The 13,058-nt window shown below is 38.8% G+C and overlaps 2 protein-coding genes across 3 annotated transcripts in view; both read right to left on the bottom strand.

Annotated features, from left to right (window-relative positions):
* parga (poly (ADP-ribose) glycohydrolase a) overlaps positions 1 to 5,812 on the bottom strand; it is a 28,380-nt gene extending 22,568 nt beyond the window's left edge. The window contains exons 1-7 of one of the 2 annotated variants that reach the window (XM_026189990.2): positions 5,657 to 5,812; positions 4,420 to 4,482; positions 3,609 to 4,280; positions 3,350 to 3,482; positions 947 to 1,069; positions 742 to 822; positions 297 to 371 (exon numbers count right to left, since the gene is read on the bottom strand). In XM_026189990.2, coding sequence (XP_026045775.1) covers positions 297 to 371; positions 742 to 822; positions 947 to 1,069; positions 3,350 to 3,482; positions 3,609 to 4,280; positions 4,420 to 4,436 — 1,101 coding nt within the window. In that variant the 5' untranslated portion in view covers positions 4,437 to 4,482; positions 5,657 to 5,812. The remainder of the gene's footprint in view (positions 1 to 296; positions 372 to 741; positions 823 to 946; positions 1,070 to 3,349; positions 3,483 to 3,608; positions 4,281 to 4,419; positions 4,483 to 5,656) is intronic. The other variant, XM_026189991.2, reaches the window with a different exon arrangement.
* Positions 5,813 to 6,952: 1,140 nt separating this feature from the next.
* Positions 6,953 to 13,058, bottom strand: part of myofl (myoferlin like) — a 22,192-nt gene continuing 16,086 nt past the window's right edge. The window contains exons 37-54 of the mRNA XM_026189790.2: positions 12,856 to 13,021; positions 12,666 to 12,736; positions 12,560 to 12,574; positions 12,366 to 12,464; positions 11,983 to 12,111; positions 10,321 to 10,476; positions 10,106 to 10,197; positions 9,836 to 10,006; positions 9,552 to 9,700; positions 9,263 to 9,405; positions 9,088 to 9,176; positions 8,912 to 9,007; positions 8,668 to 8,809; positions 8,464 to 8,563; positions 8,178 to 8,353; positions 7,970 to 8,079; positions 7,730 to 7,877; positions 6,953 to 7,587 (exon numbers count right to left, since the gene is read on the bottom strand). Of these exons, the coding sequence (XP_026045575.2) occupies positions 7,549 to 7,587; positions 7,730 to 7,877; positions 7,970 to 8,079; positions 8,178 to 8,353; positions 8,464 to 8,563; positions 8,668 to 8,809; positions 8,912 to 9,007; positions 9,088 to 9,176; positions 9,263 to 9,405; positions 9,552 to 9,700; positions 9,836 to 10,006; positions 10,106 to 10,197; positions 10,321 to 10,476; positions 11,983 to 12,111; positions 12,366 to 12,464; positions 12,560 to 12,574; positions 12,666 to 12,736; positions 12,856 to 13,021 (2,091 nt within the window). The 3' untranslated portion in view covers positions 6,953 to 7,548. The remainder of the gene's footprint in view (positions 7,588 to 7,729; positions 7,878 to 7,969; positions 8,080 to 8,177; positions 8,354 to 8,463; positions 8,564 to 8,667; positions 8,810 to 8,911; positions 9,008 to 9,087; positions 9,177 to 9,262; positions 9,406 to 9,551; positions 9,701 to 9,835; positions 10,007 to 10,105; positions 10,198 to 10,320; positions 10,477 to 11,982; positions 12,112 to 12,365; positions 12,465 to 12,559; positions 12,575 to 12,665; positions 12,737 to 12,855; positions 13,022 to 13,058) is intronic.

Raw genomic sequence — 13,058 nt, 5'->3', positions numbered from 1 at the left:
CTTCATTAGACTAACATTTAACCAGATAATCATGGTGACTTAAATTTTGCTGGGACTTACAAGTCAACAAGGCTCAATCAGATTCAAATAAATCTTTGAGTTTTTTTTCATGGTAAAGATCTTATAAAAGGATTCTTATTTCTGCTATATTCAGCAAACATGTCTGTACAGGACAAGTTGTTGGAATTAAAACATTTTCAGTAGTCCATTAGGAAGTTGTGCTAATATTATGCCTTTTCTTTTGTACAAGACAGGCCCATAAACATCAGGTAACAGTCGTATACTGAACATCGTACCTCTGTACAAAGAAGGTTCAGGGCAGTGAAGTCCCATTTCTTTGCATGGGCTGTGTTATACCTAAGGATTGCATCCTGAAGAGAAGAATGAGAAGTTAGAAGTCAGACTGAAAATGTAACATTTGCGCACAAAAGTACAAATCTGGTTTTATAAATGGTGTAAAATATAACTGATGCAAACTCTGCCACCATGTGGTTGCTTATGGAATACGATTTGTATCTTTGCCATTGCTTTCACAATATAATTGGAAACAAATATGCTCAGAAATTCTTCAATATTATGTAAAACACTTAAAAGCCTACTGTGGTCATTTGTTTGGCAACTCTGGCAACACAAATTTTTTCTGCTTTTTGAAACAGTTTACAGGAGTGTAAGTGTTTCAGGGTTTCAACTGCTTGGTTTCCATATTTTAGGTTTGACTAACCAGTGTCTCTGATCTCTTACCCTCACATCCAGACAACTTTTGAACCCCCTCTGCAAAGCAGTGCGGATCAGGTCCCATCGACTTTGGACGCCATTTCCATCCTACACAACATAAAAAATAAATAAATAAATACAAACTTTTCTTACATCAATGTTCTTGCAGTAACTAACTTTATTGTACTGAAATGGCATGTCTGGATGGAGGGATGCTATACAACTATTATACCTCGGTCTCCATAGGAAACAGATTCTTCTCAGAGCAGGGCATCTTCACTGACAAATCATCCCATGCATCCTTGAACTTGGTAGGGTATGGGACAGGGACTTCTCCCTCCCTGAGGAGATCTGTCTGTAACAGGGAAATAAAAATGCAAGAGGAAAACATGTTCTTTACAGGTTACTGTTGTTTTTAGAGAAATTATGATGAAATTAACCGTTTTCCCTTTGCTCATTAAAAGAATGCCTTTTGGTTTATTTTAAAAGCCCCTGAAAGTTAGAGCACGGCTTGGTAGATAGTGTAAAAAATTAAAGAATAAACTAAAATTTATATAAAAGCTTATCTTGTATAAGGCATTTTAATTGCCTCACACTAAAGGTAAACGCATAGAAAATAATAATACAAGCATTACATATTTTCAAGTCATACATTTCTTTGATGCGTAATGAACTAAAAGACAACCAGTTTTCAGTGTACACATTAGATCTAATTAAAAAATTAATTACAAATACATTTTCATTCTTGGAATTTAGTGATTGGCAGCATCTAGTTTTTGTGGCAGTGTTTGGTGATGGTAAGAGCAAGTTGTAGCAGTAAAGCAGCACTGACTATGTCCCTGTGGGACGAGCAGTGGAGGATAGTCTGATAGGACTGCTACTGACAAGTGCCCCTCAGGGGATCATGGAGGACGGCTTCACTCGGCCCAGCACTGTCTCTCTCATTCTCATTCACCCTGTCTGCATCTCAAGAGCCATTCTTTACATCATCTTTGCCAATCCTCCCAGTCTTCTTTTCTCTTATATAAACACATTTCATCAAGCAATGATACACACTCACCAGACACTTTATTAGGTACACCTTGCTAGTACTGAGTTGGACCTCCTTTTGCCTTCTGAGTTGCTTTAATTACTGTAGCATTGATTCAACAAGGTGCTGGAAATATTCCTCAAACATTGTGGTCCATGTTGATATAATAGCATCACACAGTTGCTGCGGATTTGTCGGCTGTACAGCCACGATCCAAATCTCCTGTTCCACCACGTCCCAAAGGTGCTCTGTTGAACTGAGATCTGGTGACTGTGGAGGTCATTTGAGTACAATGAACTCATTGTGATGTTCAAGAAATCAGTTTGAGATTATCTGAGCTTTATGACACATTGATGCATGATGCATTATCCTGCTGGAAACAGAAAGATGATAGCCTGTGCACTGGGATCATTCAGAGATAGATAAACTCAGTCAGCAACAACACTCAGGTAGGCTGTCATGTTGAAACAATCCTCAGTTGGTACCAAAGTGTGCCTAGAAAATATCCCATAGACTATTACAACCACCACCAGCCTGGACAGTTAATGCAAGGAAGGATGGAGCCAGGTTTTTATGCAGTTTAATTCAACTTCTGAATCTACCATCAGAATGTCACAGTACAAATCAACACTCATCAGACCAGGCAAAGTCTTTCCAATCTTCTATTGGATCATTTTAGTGAGCCCATGTTAACTGTAGCCTCAGTTTCTTGTTCTTAGCTGACAGGAGTTGCACTTAGTGTGGTCTGTTGCTGCCGTAACCCGTCTGCTTCATGGTTCAACATGTTGTGCATTCAGAGCTGCTCTTCTGCATACTTTGCCTGTAACAACCGGTTATGTGAGTTACTGTTGGCTTCCTATGAGACTGAAGATCTCTGGGCATTTAACTCTGACATGCCCTTATTAGCCAGAGAACCGCCATTCACTGAATATTTTCTCTTTTTCACATTATTCTCTGTAAAACCCAGAGATGCCTGTGTAGGAAAATCCCAATAGATAAGCATAAGTATTAAAAGACTGAAAGAGTGAGACAGTAACAAAGGAAGACATTCCCCTGGTTCACCTGAAACAGCTGGTGCTGCTATGCTCTGTGCACATCTGTCCTAAACCTGCTCTCGAGAGACTCCCAGGTATCGGTGAGGGGATGACACACACTAATAGGCTTACAGCCAAACAAAGAAATGCAGATTCCTTTTGCAATAACAACCTTAGTTTACTATCAGCTTCTGCATCATCCTTTATTAGAATAACATTTGAACAGATAATTATGGTGAGTTAAACAAAATCTGCCTCATAGGTTAACAAGGCTCGGTAGTCAGCAATGTGATTTAAATAAATTGCTTTATTTCTTTAGGAGTCTTTTTTTTCCAAAGTAATACTTTTGAATTACAAATATTCAAGCATGTTGGATGGAAAACATTTTTTTTTAATTCCCCATAGCCTGAAATACACAGAGCAGCCATCAACATTCATGACACGTTCAAATTCACTTAAATAACCTTTCTTCCCATTCTGATGCTTAGTTTGAACTTCAGCAGGTCATCATGAACATATCTGTATTAGCAAATACAAAGATCCACAAAAGAAGAAGTGGCTGTTGACTCACCCTGACTGTGACAGTGTGATGAGGTGCTGATTTCAGGTGGGACAGAGGAGGGGCACACTGGGGTAGTCTGTTCAGCTCATCTATGGGCGTCCCCTGCCATTTTGTCTCAATGTTATGTGATGGCCATGAAACACTATACAGAAAAAAGGCAGAACAGGTAAGCAGACAGCAGATTAACTAAAGGACATTATGAATATAATAGCATTAGGGCACAAAAAAAAAAAAAAAAAAAAGTTGTAGTGAAAATCTTTCCAAGGACCTTTGCAAAATTGCATCTGGCTGGCTTTCAATTAAGTCCTGGCTCATATTAGATGACCCACTGTGGTCTGCTATTTCAGCATCCTCGGATCCGATTGCAGGAAGATGTTCTCTTTCTTTGGTTGAACTTCCTGGATCAGAGTCTTTGATAGTCTGCTGAGATTCCATTACCTGAGCCTTTGCAAAGGCAGAGCGCTCTACACAAAAACCTCCATCACAATCCTGGTCTGCAGAGTTGTTGAACATGGTTTTACAGACTGGACTATCAGGACTGAGCATCTCCACATCAATGGGGGTACACACTGGGTTTTTGGAACTAAAACTAAGACAGGGATGGAGTTTTGTATTGGTAGTGTGTGCAGCAACACAGGTTGTCTTAGAGGGGTGAGGACCTGGTGAACTGGGCCTCTTAGATTTCTGCCCATTAGAACACTGTGTTGGAGCTGTGTTACTTTTGCTGCACGTGAGCACAGCTTCATCCGTGTCACCTGCAGACCTACAGTCCATCAAATTCTGGGAAGACACATCATCATGCGTGTTCTCTGTTTGTGCACTGTATCCTGTAGCGTCAGACGTTTGTGGTTCAAAACAGAGTTCATCACTTTCATCTGTGAGGTTAGTTTTTGGAGCATCATTCTTTACATCTTCTTGATTAACCTCAGCATTTAAACTGCTGCAAAAAAGAAAGAAAATAAAACATAAAATATACTTTTATCATAATCACACATTTTCCATCAATATCTTCTTTAATTAGCAGTACATTGGAAATTAATCATGCAAGACCAAGCAAACTGTTAACTTGGATACTTTACCTCGTTTGAGAATCCATAACTTCATCCACGTTTAACACGTCATACAAGACTAATCAGAACCAGCTGTATTAGAGAGAAAGAAAGTAAATATGCTGGCACAGTAAGAAAAGGCAGTTTATATACACTCATCATTGGCATGTCAGGGTAATTTGAGGCTTTTAATGGTTTCTTTGAAGTTTTCCAGGGTGGCATGATTGTGCAGCAAGATAATTACTTCAAACAACTGTACATAAGTACAAGTTATGCGGCTGTGTGTTTTCCAGCGTCTGGAAATATACCCAAAGTTTTAGAGAGGAATTGGTAAGGATGTTGTTCAGTGATAACCCTGGAACTACAAAGGCTAAGCCTCCCGTGAAGTGTCGACTACTCGAACGCCAGCATCAACGTCCACATTGACAACGTCCACATTGACAACGTCCACATTGACAACGTCCACATTGACAACGTCATGGACTGGAGGAGTATCTCCATATACTTCAACTTCATCTCAAATCAATAGCTAACCAAAAAATAATAAGGGTGTTTATATATTTGAGTTTGTATATATACTTTTGATCAGGTGTGGATTAGAAAAAAACCAAATTCACTTCATTTTTTGCACCCAATTCTTGTATTTTAAAGCGATTACAGATTTATGTTGTACAGTAGTTAAAAGAACTGTTCAAAGAAATCCTTACAAACCAGAAATAAACATGACATTCAGCCTTCGTAAGCAACAACATAGAAACAATAGAAATACACGGGTCTTGGTATGTATAACTGGACTTCTAATACAGTGAAATACAAACTTTGTTTATTCCTAGTGCCGTTTGGAAGCTACAGTAAGACCTAAATAGGTGTTTTGGTCCACTTATTACATTCTGAGACTTCAGCGAAGATGGTCGTAGGTAGATGTTCACAGTAAGTTACAGATTCAGTTCATTTTACCTGTATATATGTGCATTAATTACAGACAAAGACGGCACACCGCGAAAAAAAACGCACAGCTGACAGCTCCAACAAAGCTACGACGAGCTGGCCAAGCATATTTTCTTCATTTGACACGTCACTTTCACGCTAAAACGACAGATTTTTCTTTATCTTACTACCCTGAGCGCACTGCAAAAACACAGCATCTTTAGCTAACTTAGCTTTGATTGGCTATAAATGCTGAAGGTTAGCCTCGATTACTGTAGCTCGGATTAACCTATATAAGCTAACAGTGCGGTCGTCATTCAAATAAAGAAGCGTAACTTACAAGCTTGTTCCTTGTTCGAGGCTTTTAAATATAAACTATTTTTCTCCACATTATTCACTTTCACTTCGAGATGCTTCTTCTTCTTCTTGTGGCTTTTAAGGGCGGATAGCACACCAACTTACAAGTGCATTGCCGCCACCTGCTGGACCGGTGTAAATACACGTAATGCTAAGATGGTAAATGAAAGAAATATGTCAATGTGACAATGTGAGGATTTAACTATAAGAAATAAATGTGTAAAATTACATTGCACAGGCCTTCCTGTATTATAAAACAATTAAACGTACAATTAAACAATATAAAATAATATTTGTTAATTTGCAGATTTTTTTCATCTTTATTTCTATAGTAGATATAGCAGAAAAAAAAGATGTTGCATGAATGGCCACAGACGAAGTCTTTATCAGTTGGAAAAGCTGAAACATATACAAAAAATATAATAAAATATGTGCCAACTATGCTCAAATTTATGCCCTGCTTCACATTTTCCAAAGTCTAATGGGTCCAAATGGAGTCTTTACTGGGGTGATTCTTGACCCTGGACCCTAAGGGTTTTAAACCCTTACTTCAGATTAGTATTGAAGTAGTAGTAACTCTGTTTTGACCAAGAATAAAAAGTTGGCTGTTTATCCATTTGTCAGTTTGTGATTTCAAAGAACATGATTTGTGCTGTCATTGTGATATTTGAACCCAAACATGAGTAAAAAGTCAGAGAGCAATGCAGAAGCTGCAGACCTTTTCCTAACTGAAAAGAAGCATGCACAATGCTGTTTCTTCAAGCTAAAACTTAAAGTTTTGGAGCTGGAAGTTTGATGAAGTACATTTTTTCATCATTTTACCAGAGCAAATGTTATTAAGGCTGTCAAATGGTTCTCTGTCACACAAATTTTGTGTGCACAAGCTGGTTATAACTGCCACAGTGATGAGGAAATAAAAATTTGTGCAACGGCTGAAGACCAGGAAAACTGAGACTCTATCAGCAGGGAGGCCTAGCACGAACATCCAGTCTACAACTCCACCTGAGAGGAGAGACAGAAAAAAAGGAAAATTCCCCATTGCTTGGACCATTACACTCAGAGCCAGCCTCTCTGATCAGATTATTCGGACGGCTGGTGCCAACAGCTCTCTTGCTCAACCAACAGACCACAGCAAAGTACTCTCAGGGTGATTCCAGCTTTTTGTTTGTTTGTTTTTTATAGCTCCAACAACCAGCCTGTGGGGGCTCATGGGAAATTATAAAATCAAAAATATAAAAAACCTTGAAAACCTACATACTGTATTTATGAATTTTACTGCTGCAAACAAAATATTATTTTATTAATAGAAAAAAATTATATATTTATTTAGGCATCTCACTTAAAATTTAAACACTCAGGTGTTGTGTGAAAATTATGAACCAAAATTGAATTCATAATGACATTTTACTGACTGACGTTCAAACATGTTTACACAGAATACTTGATGTTATCATGATTTTCATACAAACTATGTATGAAGATATGGATATCTGGCTATGTATCTATCTATCTATCGATCTATCGATAGATAGATCGATAGATAGATAGATAGATAGATAGATAGATAGATAGATAGATAGATAGATAGATAGATAGATAGATAGATCCCTATGATTTATTGAAATGTCATTTCTGTTGCTTTTTTTCATTTAACAGTCAGTGAAACAAATTTGATTTAATATACATGAGGTACAAAATAATACTGAGAGTGAAAAAATACAAAATTAATAGCAGTCACTGTGACAGGGAAATGCTTAGTGTCAGATTTCTAAGGCATCAGCAGAGACAGTTATTGCTTATTTCCATGGGATGGTAACAGCAAGCAGGTCTGTAGGTTGTGCTGCAGGTAGGTACAGAGCTTCTCTACAGTGCTTCTTAAGAGAAAGGCTTGACAATCTTCATGGAGATATAATTCTGCAGAGAGAAAAAATGGTCTTTTTAAATGCTGAATTAAATTCAGTATCCAAATATCCAAAGTGTTTTAGACAAAATACTTTAAGGGTTCTGATGGACACAACAAACTTGACTTCATTATCAACAAAATGAGTGAACTTACGGGGAGGGAGTAGAAAAGGATCCCAAGGAACAAGAGTACAAGCAGGAGAAGAACTCCTAAAATGAAAATCCACTTGAATCTGCGCCACACTATGAACTTCATGGTCTTGCAAGGATTTGTAAACCAGAAGAACGAAGTGTCAGGGCGGCTGTTAGAGAATAGAGATACACAATTATTTTTAAATGAAGTATATTAATGTAAAACAGTTATTAATTTTTCTTTGGAGAGACATATTTTTACTTGGGTGGTTCCAGTCTGGGATTTATGTTGGGCTCTTCTCTGCCTTTCCCGGCTGGCCTTTCCTCCATCTCCTTCTCGTCCACTATTTCCAGTGTCATCTCAACTTTTCCCTGCAAATTTTTTAAAAACAAGGCCTTAAACAGGATCCCACAAAAAAACACACATTTAAAAAATATGACAAATAAGTGTGCTGGAGACATGAACATACACCAAGTACAGGTTTTCCACCCTGCTCAATTGCACATGGCCACCAGCCTCGCACAGACTTCTGGGAGAAGAGTGAGGTGGGCTGTGATGCCATCATTCCTTGCAGCATCTTCAGGCTGCACTTTTCTGGGGTCTTTGCAGGAGGGATGAGATTCAGTAAGTCCAGCTCAATTGACCCTGCAACATAAAATATGTACAAGTCTTTCTGTGACAAAGCTGCAGAGCATATGTTATAGCATTTGGCTCTTTTTAAGGCATTTCCTTCAAAATTTGGAATACTGTTTCACCTAAGTAGTCATCCAGGGAGAATTTGTCATTATCCCATATCTGGATGATCAATTTAGGAGGAATCCTAAATTCAGTTTTGTCCAAATTCCAAAAATGCTCCTGTATAAAGATAAAAAATTATTTCATTTATTCAAATTATAACTGGTTACATTATTAGCAAGAAATAAATTGGGGTTTTGTTGCTCATCCATGACTTTGCACACCTTTCTAGAGACAACACACAGCTGCTCTGCAGGTAGGTAGTCAAAGCCAAAGATGAACCTCCAGTTGAAATTTCCATCTCCATCCAGAGATCTGTAGTGGACATCAGTCTTCTGCTTGTTGTCCTCCATTCCTGGCATCCATCTAAAGAACAAACAAAAGCAATATGTCGCCTTCTTGTTGATCACAGTACAAGTGCAGAGTACAAATAAAGGATTAAAGTGAGAGACGGGACATTTAATATACCCTTTAACGTAGATGTCGCTCATGTTTTCTCCAGTGATGCTTCGTTCATCCAGAGTGACATCACTTGTGTTCCAAATGACAGCTCGCAAGAAGTACCTGTTTCAAGTATGCAATTATATTTCACCCCTTGGTGCATTACGTTAAGATATATGATTATTTTGTAAAGAGTTTCTTACTTCTTAGCTTTGCGTGGAGTGATTTCACACGGAGGCCCGGGCAAACCGAGCCTCTTGGGGAAAATGTCTACCCACATCTGAATTCGTCCCTAGATTTTTGAGAAAAGGGTTAAACAAAGCACAGCACATAACTAAGTTGCTCAAATCACAATGCATTGAGTGCATGAGTGTTAACCTGTGATAGATTTGGTTGGTGGGAGCTGAATAGGGTCCTGGTCTCTACATGCTCTTGTACCAATCCCTGGTCTCTGAGGACATGCAGCGCCAGCCTTTCTCTGGCCGGGCCCAAGTGCTGGTGTTGTTGTACAGTGTTGCCCTCTGCAAAGAATGCAGTCAGTGTTAATATCACTGAGAAAGCCTCCAAAGTAGCAAGGCAAAAAACAAACAGGACACAATTAAAACAACAATAGAGACAGCACACTCAATATGTGCTATGATAACAGGACTTTCAAGAATGGCTATACCAAATTCCTGCAGGTGGTATTCTCTTCCTGCGAAAGACAATGAGCTTCCATCACCCTCAAAGCGTGGATTAGGGACGCCCCGCACTTTAGCCAGATTTTGGAGTATCTGAGAAGGCTTCAGCTGATCTCTCCACTGATTGATCCCAGATCTGCAAGACATTCGAATCGATGTTGATGTGTAACATCTCTTTTGATCAAAATGACTAGATACAAACAAAGCAGAGCTACAAAATTGTAGACTTAAGAAAATAAACAACTGAAGTGCACTTAAAGTACATACTTACACACAGTAAGTCTGTGGCAGGCCACAGCTAGGCCTGAAACGAGAGAGAAGCCTGTTTTCCAAATCGATGACTGTCTCACCCACTTTTTCATCTCTGCTCAGGAGGTCATAGTCATACACAGAAATCTTCAGATCCTTGTCTTGAGGCAGGAAGCAGGATAGCTCAAACATCCTGGAGAAAAGTATTTGAAATGCTTGAGTTTTCACTGTAAAATAATTAAATATCAAAAAAAAAATTTTTTAAAAACAACACATCTCAACAGCATCTCACCTTCCAAACACAGGATTGAGGGTGTTAGGTTTGTAGTTATCTCTATCATCCACTGTTTTCCTCCCCAGCATAATCTTAATGTACGGGTCGCACTGAACGGAGAATGGATAAATAAATAATGTTGAAAGTATTCATCTTTTTCACAATTGTGATAAGCTGTGCACAGGATTAAAGCAACATGACTTATCAGCTGCAGCTTCATGTATGAGACGCACCATGCCGTTTGTATCCTTAGGCTGCAGGTCAGTACAGGACACCACATATATTCTGATCAGGCACTCCTGTGGTCCACTCTCAGGAAGCTCTCTGAACTGGCGAGGTGGCGCTGGCACGCCTGGGTCATCAGGCAGTGGGTAAATCTTGAATGAGCCCTGTACACCACCAAAGAGAAAAGCATTGTTAGTTAAATTAAAATTGCAGGTTTCTCCAATGGCATCACAAAGATATCAGGGTTGTTGAAGAAATGATTTAGGGAAGCTCAATTCACACATTTTTAGCAGATCAAAAGCATTTAAAAAAAAAAAAATTCTGTTTAATTTTTACTTTTCTACAGCTTTAAAGGATAAACCCTTCCAATTCTATCTTAGCTACCGAGGCACCACTGAAGAAGAATCAGGCTGGGACTTATGGACTTACTTATTTCCTCACTAGTATAGTTATAGCCTCTTTAGGCTTCTTTGGCCAGGGATCACTTATTGTTTCAGGCAAACCTGTTAATCTTAGTGGAGCCACCATCGGTTCCACCTTAAATTATTGTTTTAGTTTAACTGCAATTCCTAAATTGTCCACTAGATGTTACAAAAGGAGTATTGAAAATGGCTGTGTACTAGGGCTGGGTATCGTCACTGATTTCTAGAATCAGTTTGATTCTGATTCACAAGGTCCCATACTGATTCGATCCACGATTTGATTAGTTTTGAATCGGGGAAATTTTGCCTCAGACAGTCAGAAATATTATAATTCTGACCACTTATCAGTACATATCTATATTTTTATACCTATAAAAAGAAAGCTGACACTTGTGAGTCTTTTTAAAGGTGTAAGCATCACAGCAGATGCCTTTGTGTCAAAGTAACTCAGGATAAAACACAGAAAAACATGAAGATTTTCCTAGCCTGGGATTTTATAGCAGATGACCTTAAAAATATTGTGCAGTCAAAAACGAAGTGAAGCAGAGCAAAGTTACAGAGGTTTGATTAGAGACACAGCTAAGCATTTTGCAATTTTGAATAATTTTAAAAAGTTTCAATTTGTTCAGTATTGAACAGCAGAAATGAGAGAGAGAGAGAGAGAGAGAGAGAGAGAGAGAGAGAGAGAGAGAGCTGTACATGAAGTGTGATTTTATCGTGGTGGAAGCAAAACAGCAAAAGTCAGAGGAAATTCCTGACGATGTTTATGTGAAGCGAAATGTGAAGCGTAGTTTGGATCATCTTTGGCTGCTGGTTCAGTCAATATTGTTTGGAGAGAGATAAAACCTGCAGCTTCAGAATCTAGCACAAAGAGGACGTAAACACAAAGCGCCCGCCAACGCTTCAAAATCAGCGAGCTGTCGGCTTTAAGCCCCGACGGCGTGTCCACGAACGTGCAGTCGGGTGAGAAAGGCGACATTTCACTGATTCGGATGCGTTGGGTCCGCGTTTTGTGTTTACATCTTTGTGCAGAATCCGTGTACCTGCTCTCATTTACTGTTTTAGCTGTTTGGTGGTTGTAGAAATTCTGGCGTTTCGGGCAAAATAAATTTCTATTTAAAAATCAATTCAGGATTTTAATGAATCGATATCACGTTATCCAAGCCAGAATCGATTTTAATCGAGAAAGCGATAATCAAAACCCACCCCTACTGTGTACTAATTTTACAAAATTTCACACTTCTTTACCTTGAACTCTCCCACCACTGAGGGATCATCTTCTTCATCTTCACTCTTTCCTCTCTGAAGTTTGAAAGTGCTGCAGAAATCAGTCATCCTGTGGAACTCTTTAACCTCTTCTAATTCACAATTGTATACCTACAAAAACACAAAAAGCATTACAATTCACTGTTTGTTACAGCGAGTGGATTAAAAACTGGTCTATCACTTAGCTGTGGGGCTTCACAGAACACTCATGCTGGTTTTATTTAACAGAAAATGACTGCAAAATCTTAAGTGCTTTCAGATCACAAGCCTGTCTGTCACAGTAATTTAGATGCAGGTTGTAAACCCATCACAAATTAGATCAGATTAGATCTTTTCTTTTTTCCACCGAGTGTAAAACACATCACCTGCAATTTGTCATATCCCTTTTTCAGGTAAGGTCCACACTTTTCCTGCTCCCCAGTGGAGGCATAAAACTTACTCCACCAGTCTACTGCCTCCTCCTCCTACACAACGCAAAAACAAATATCAATACATTTGGCATTTTTAAAATAGATGATGATATCCATTGGTCGACAACGTGTGACAAGAGAATTCTGACCTTTTCTTCTTGAAGCTATAAAGATGGGAGCAAAGAATACTTTTCATTAAAAAAATATTATTTTTTAGATTTTTCTGTTGTTTTGTTTATGTGACATTTTATTTACCTCTGTTTTTATGATGGGTCTCCCCTCCACGTCTATGACAACATCTCCTTGGGCAGCAGCTATCATTGCCACTGCAAAGGTAATGCAAAATATGTATATATATATATATATATATATATATATATATATATAACAGACACTTATCTTATGAAGCTAAATATGCATGTGAGACTTCTGTGTCTGTGGATACCTCTAGCAGACATGCAGGTTTCATTGTTAAGACGATACGGGTCACAGCGGAACTCCTCCAGACAGTCAATTGTGCACTGTCCCACGACAGGCTTCCTACCAAAAGGTCTGTGGTCGATCACCTTGAGCACGATGGGAGGGGCGTACATCTCATCTTTGGGAAGAAGCTAAGTGAACAGTGAGAAGACAGGCCAAATAAGGAAA

Source organism: Astatotilapia calliptera, chromosome 13 (assembly GCF_964374335.1).
Source record: "Astatotilapia calliptera chromosome 13, fAstCal68.1, whole genome shotgun sequence".
NCBI lineage: Eukaryota > Metazoa > Chordata > Actinopteri > Cichliformes > Cichlidae > Astatotilapia > Astatotilapia calliptera.
This window is presented reverse-complemented; position numbering and strand designations above follow the sequence as displayed.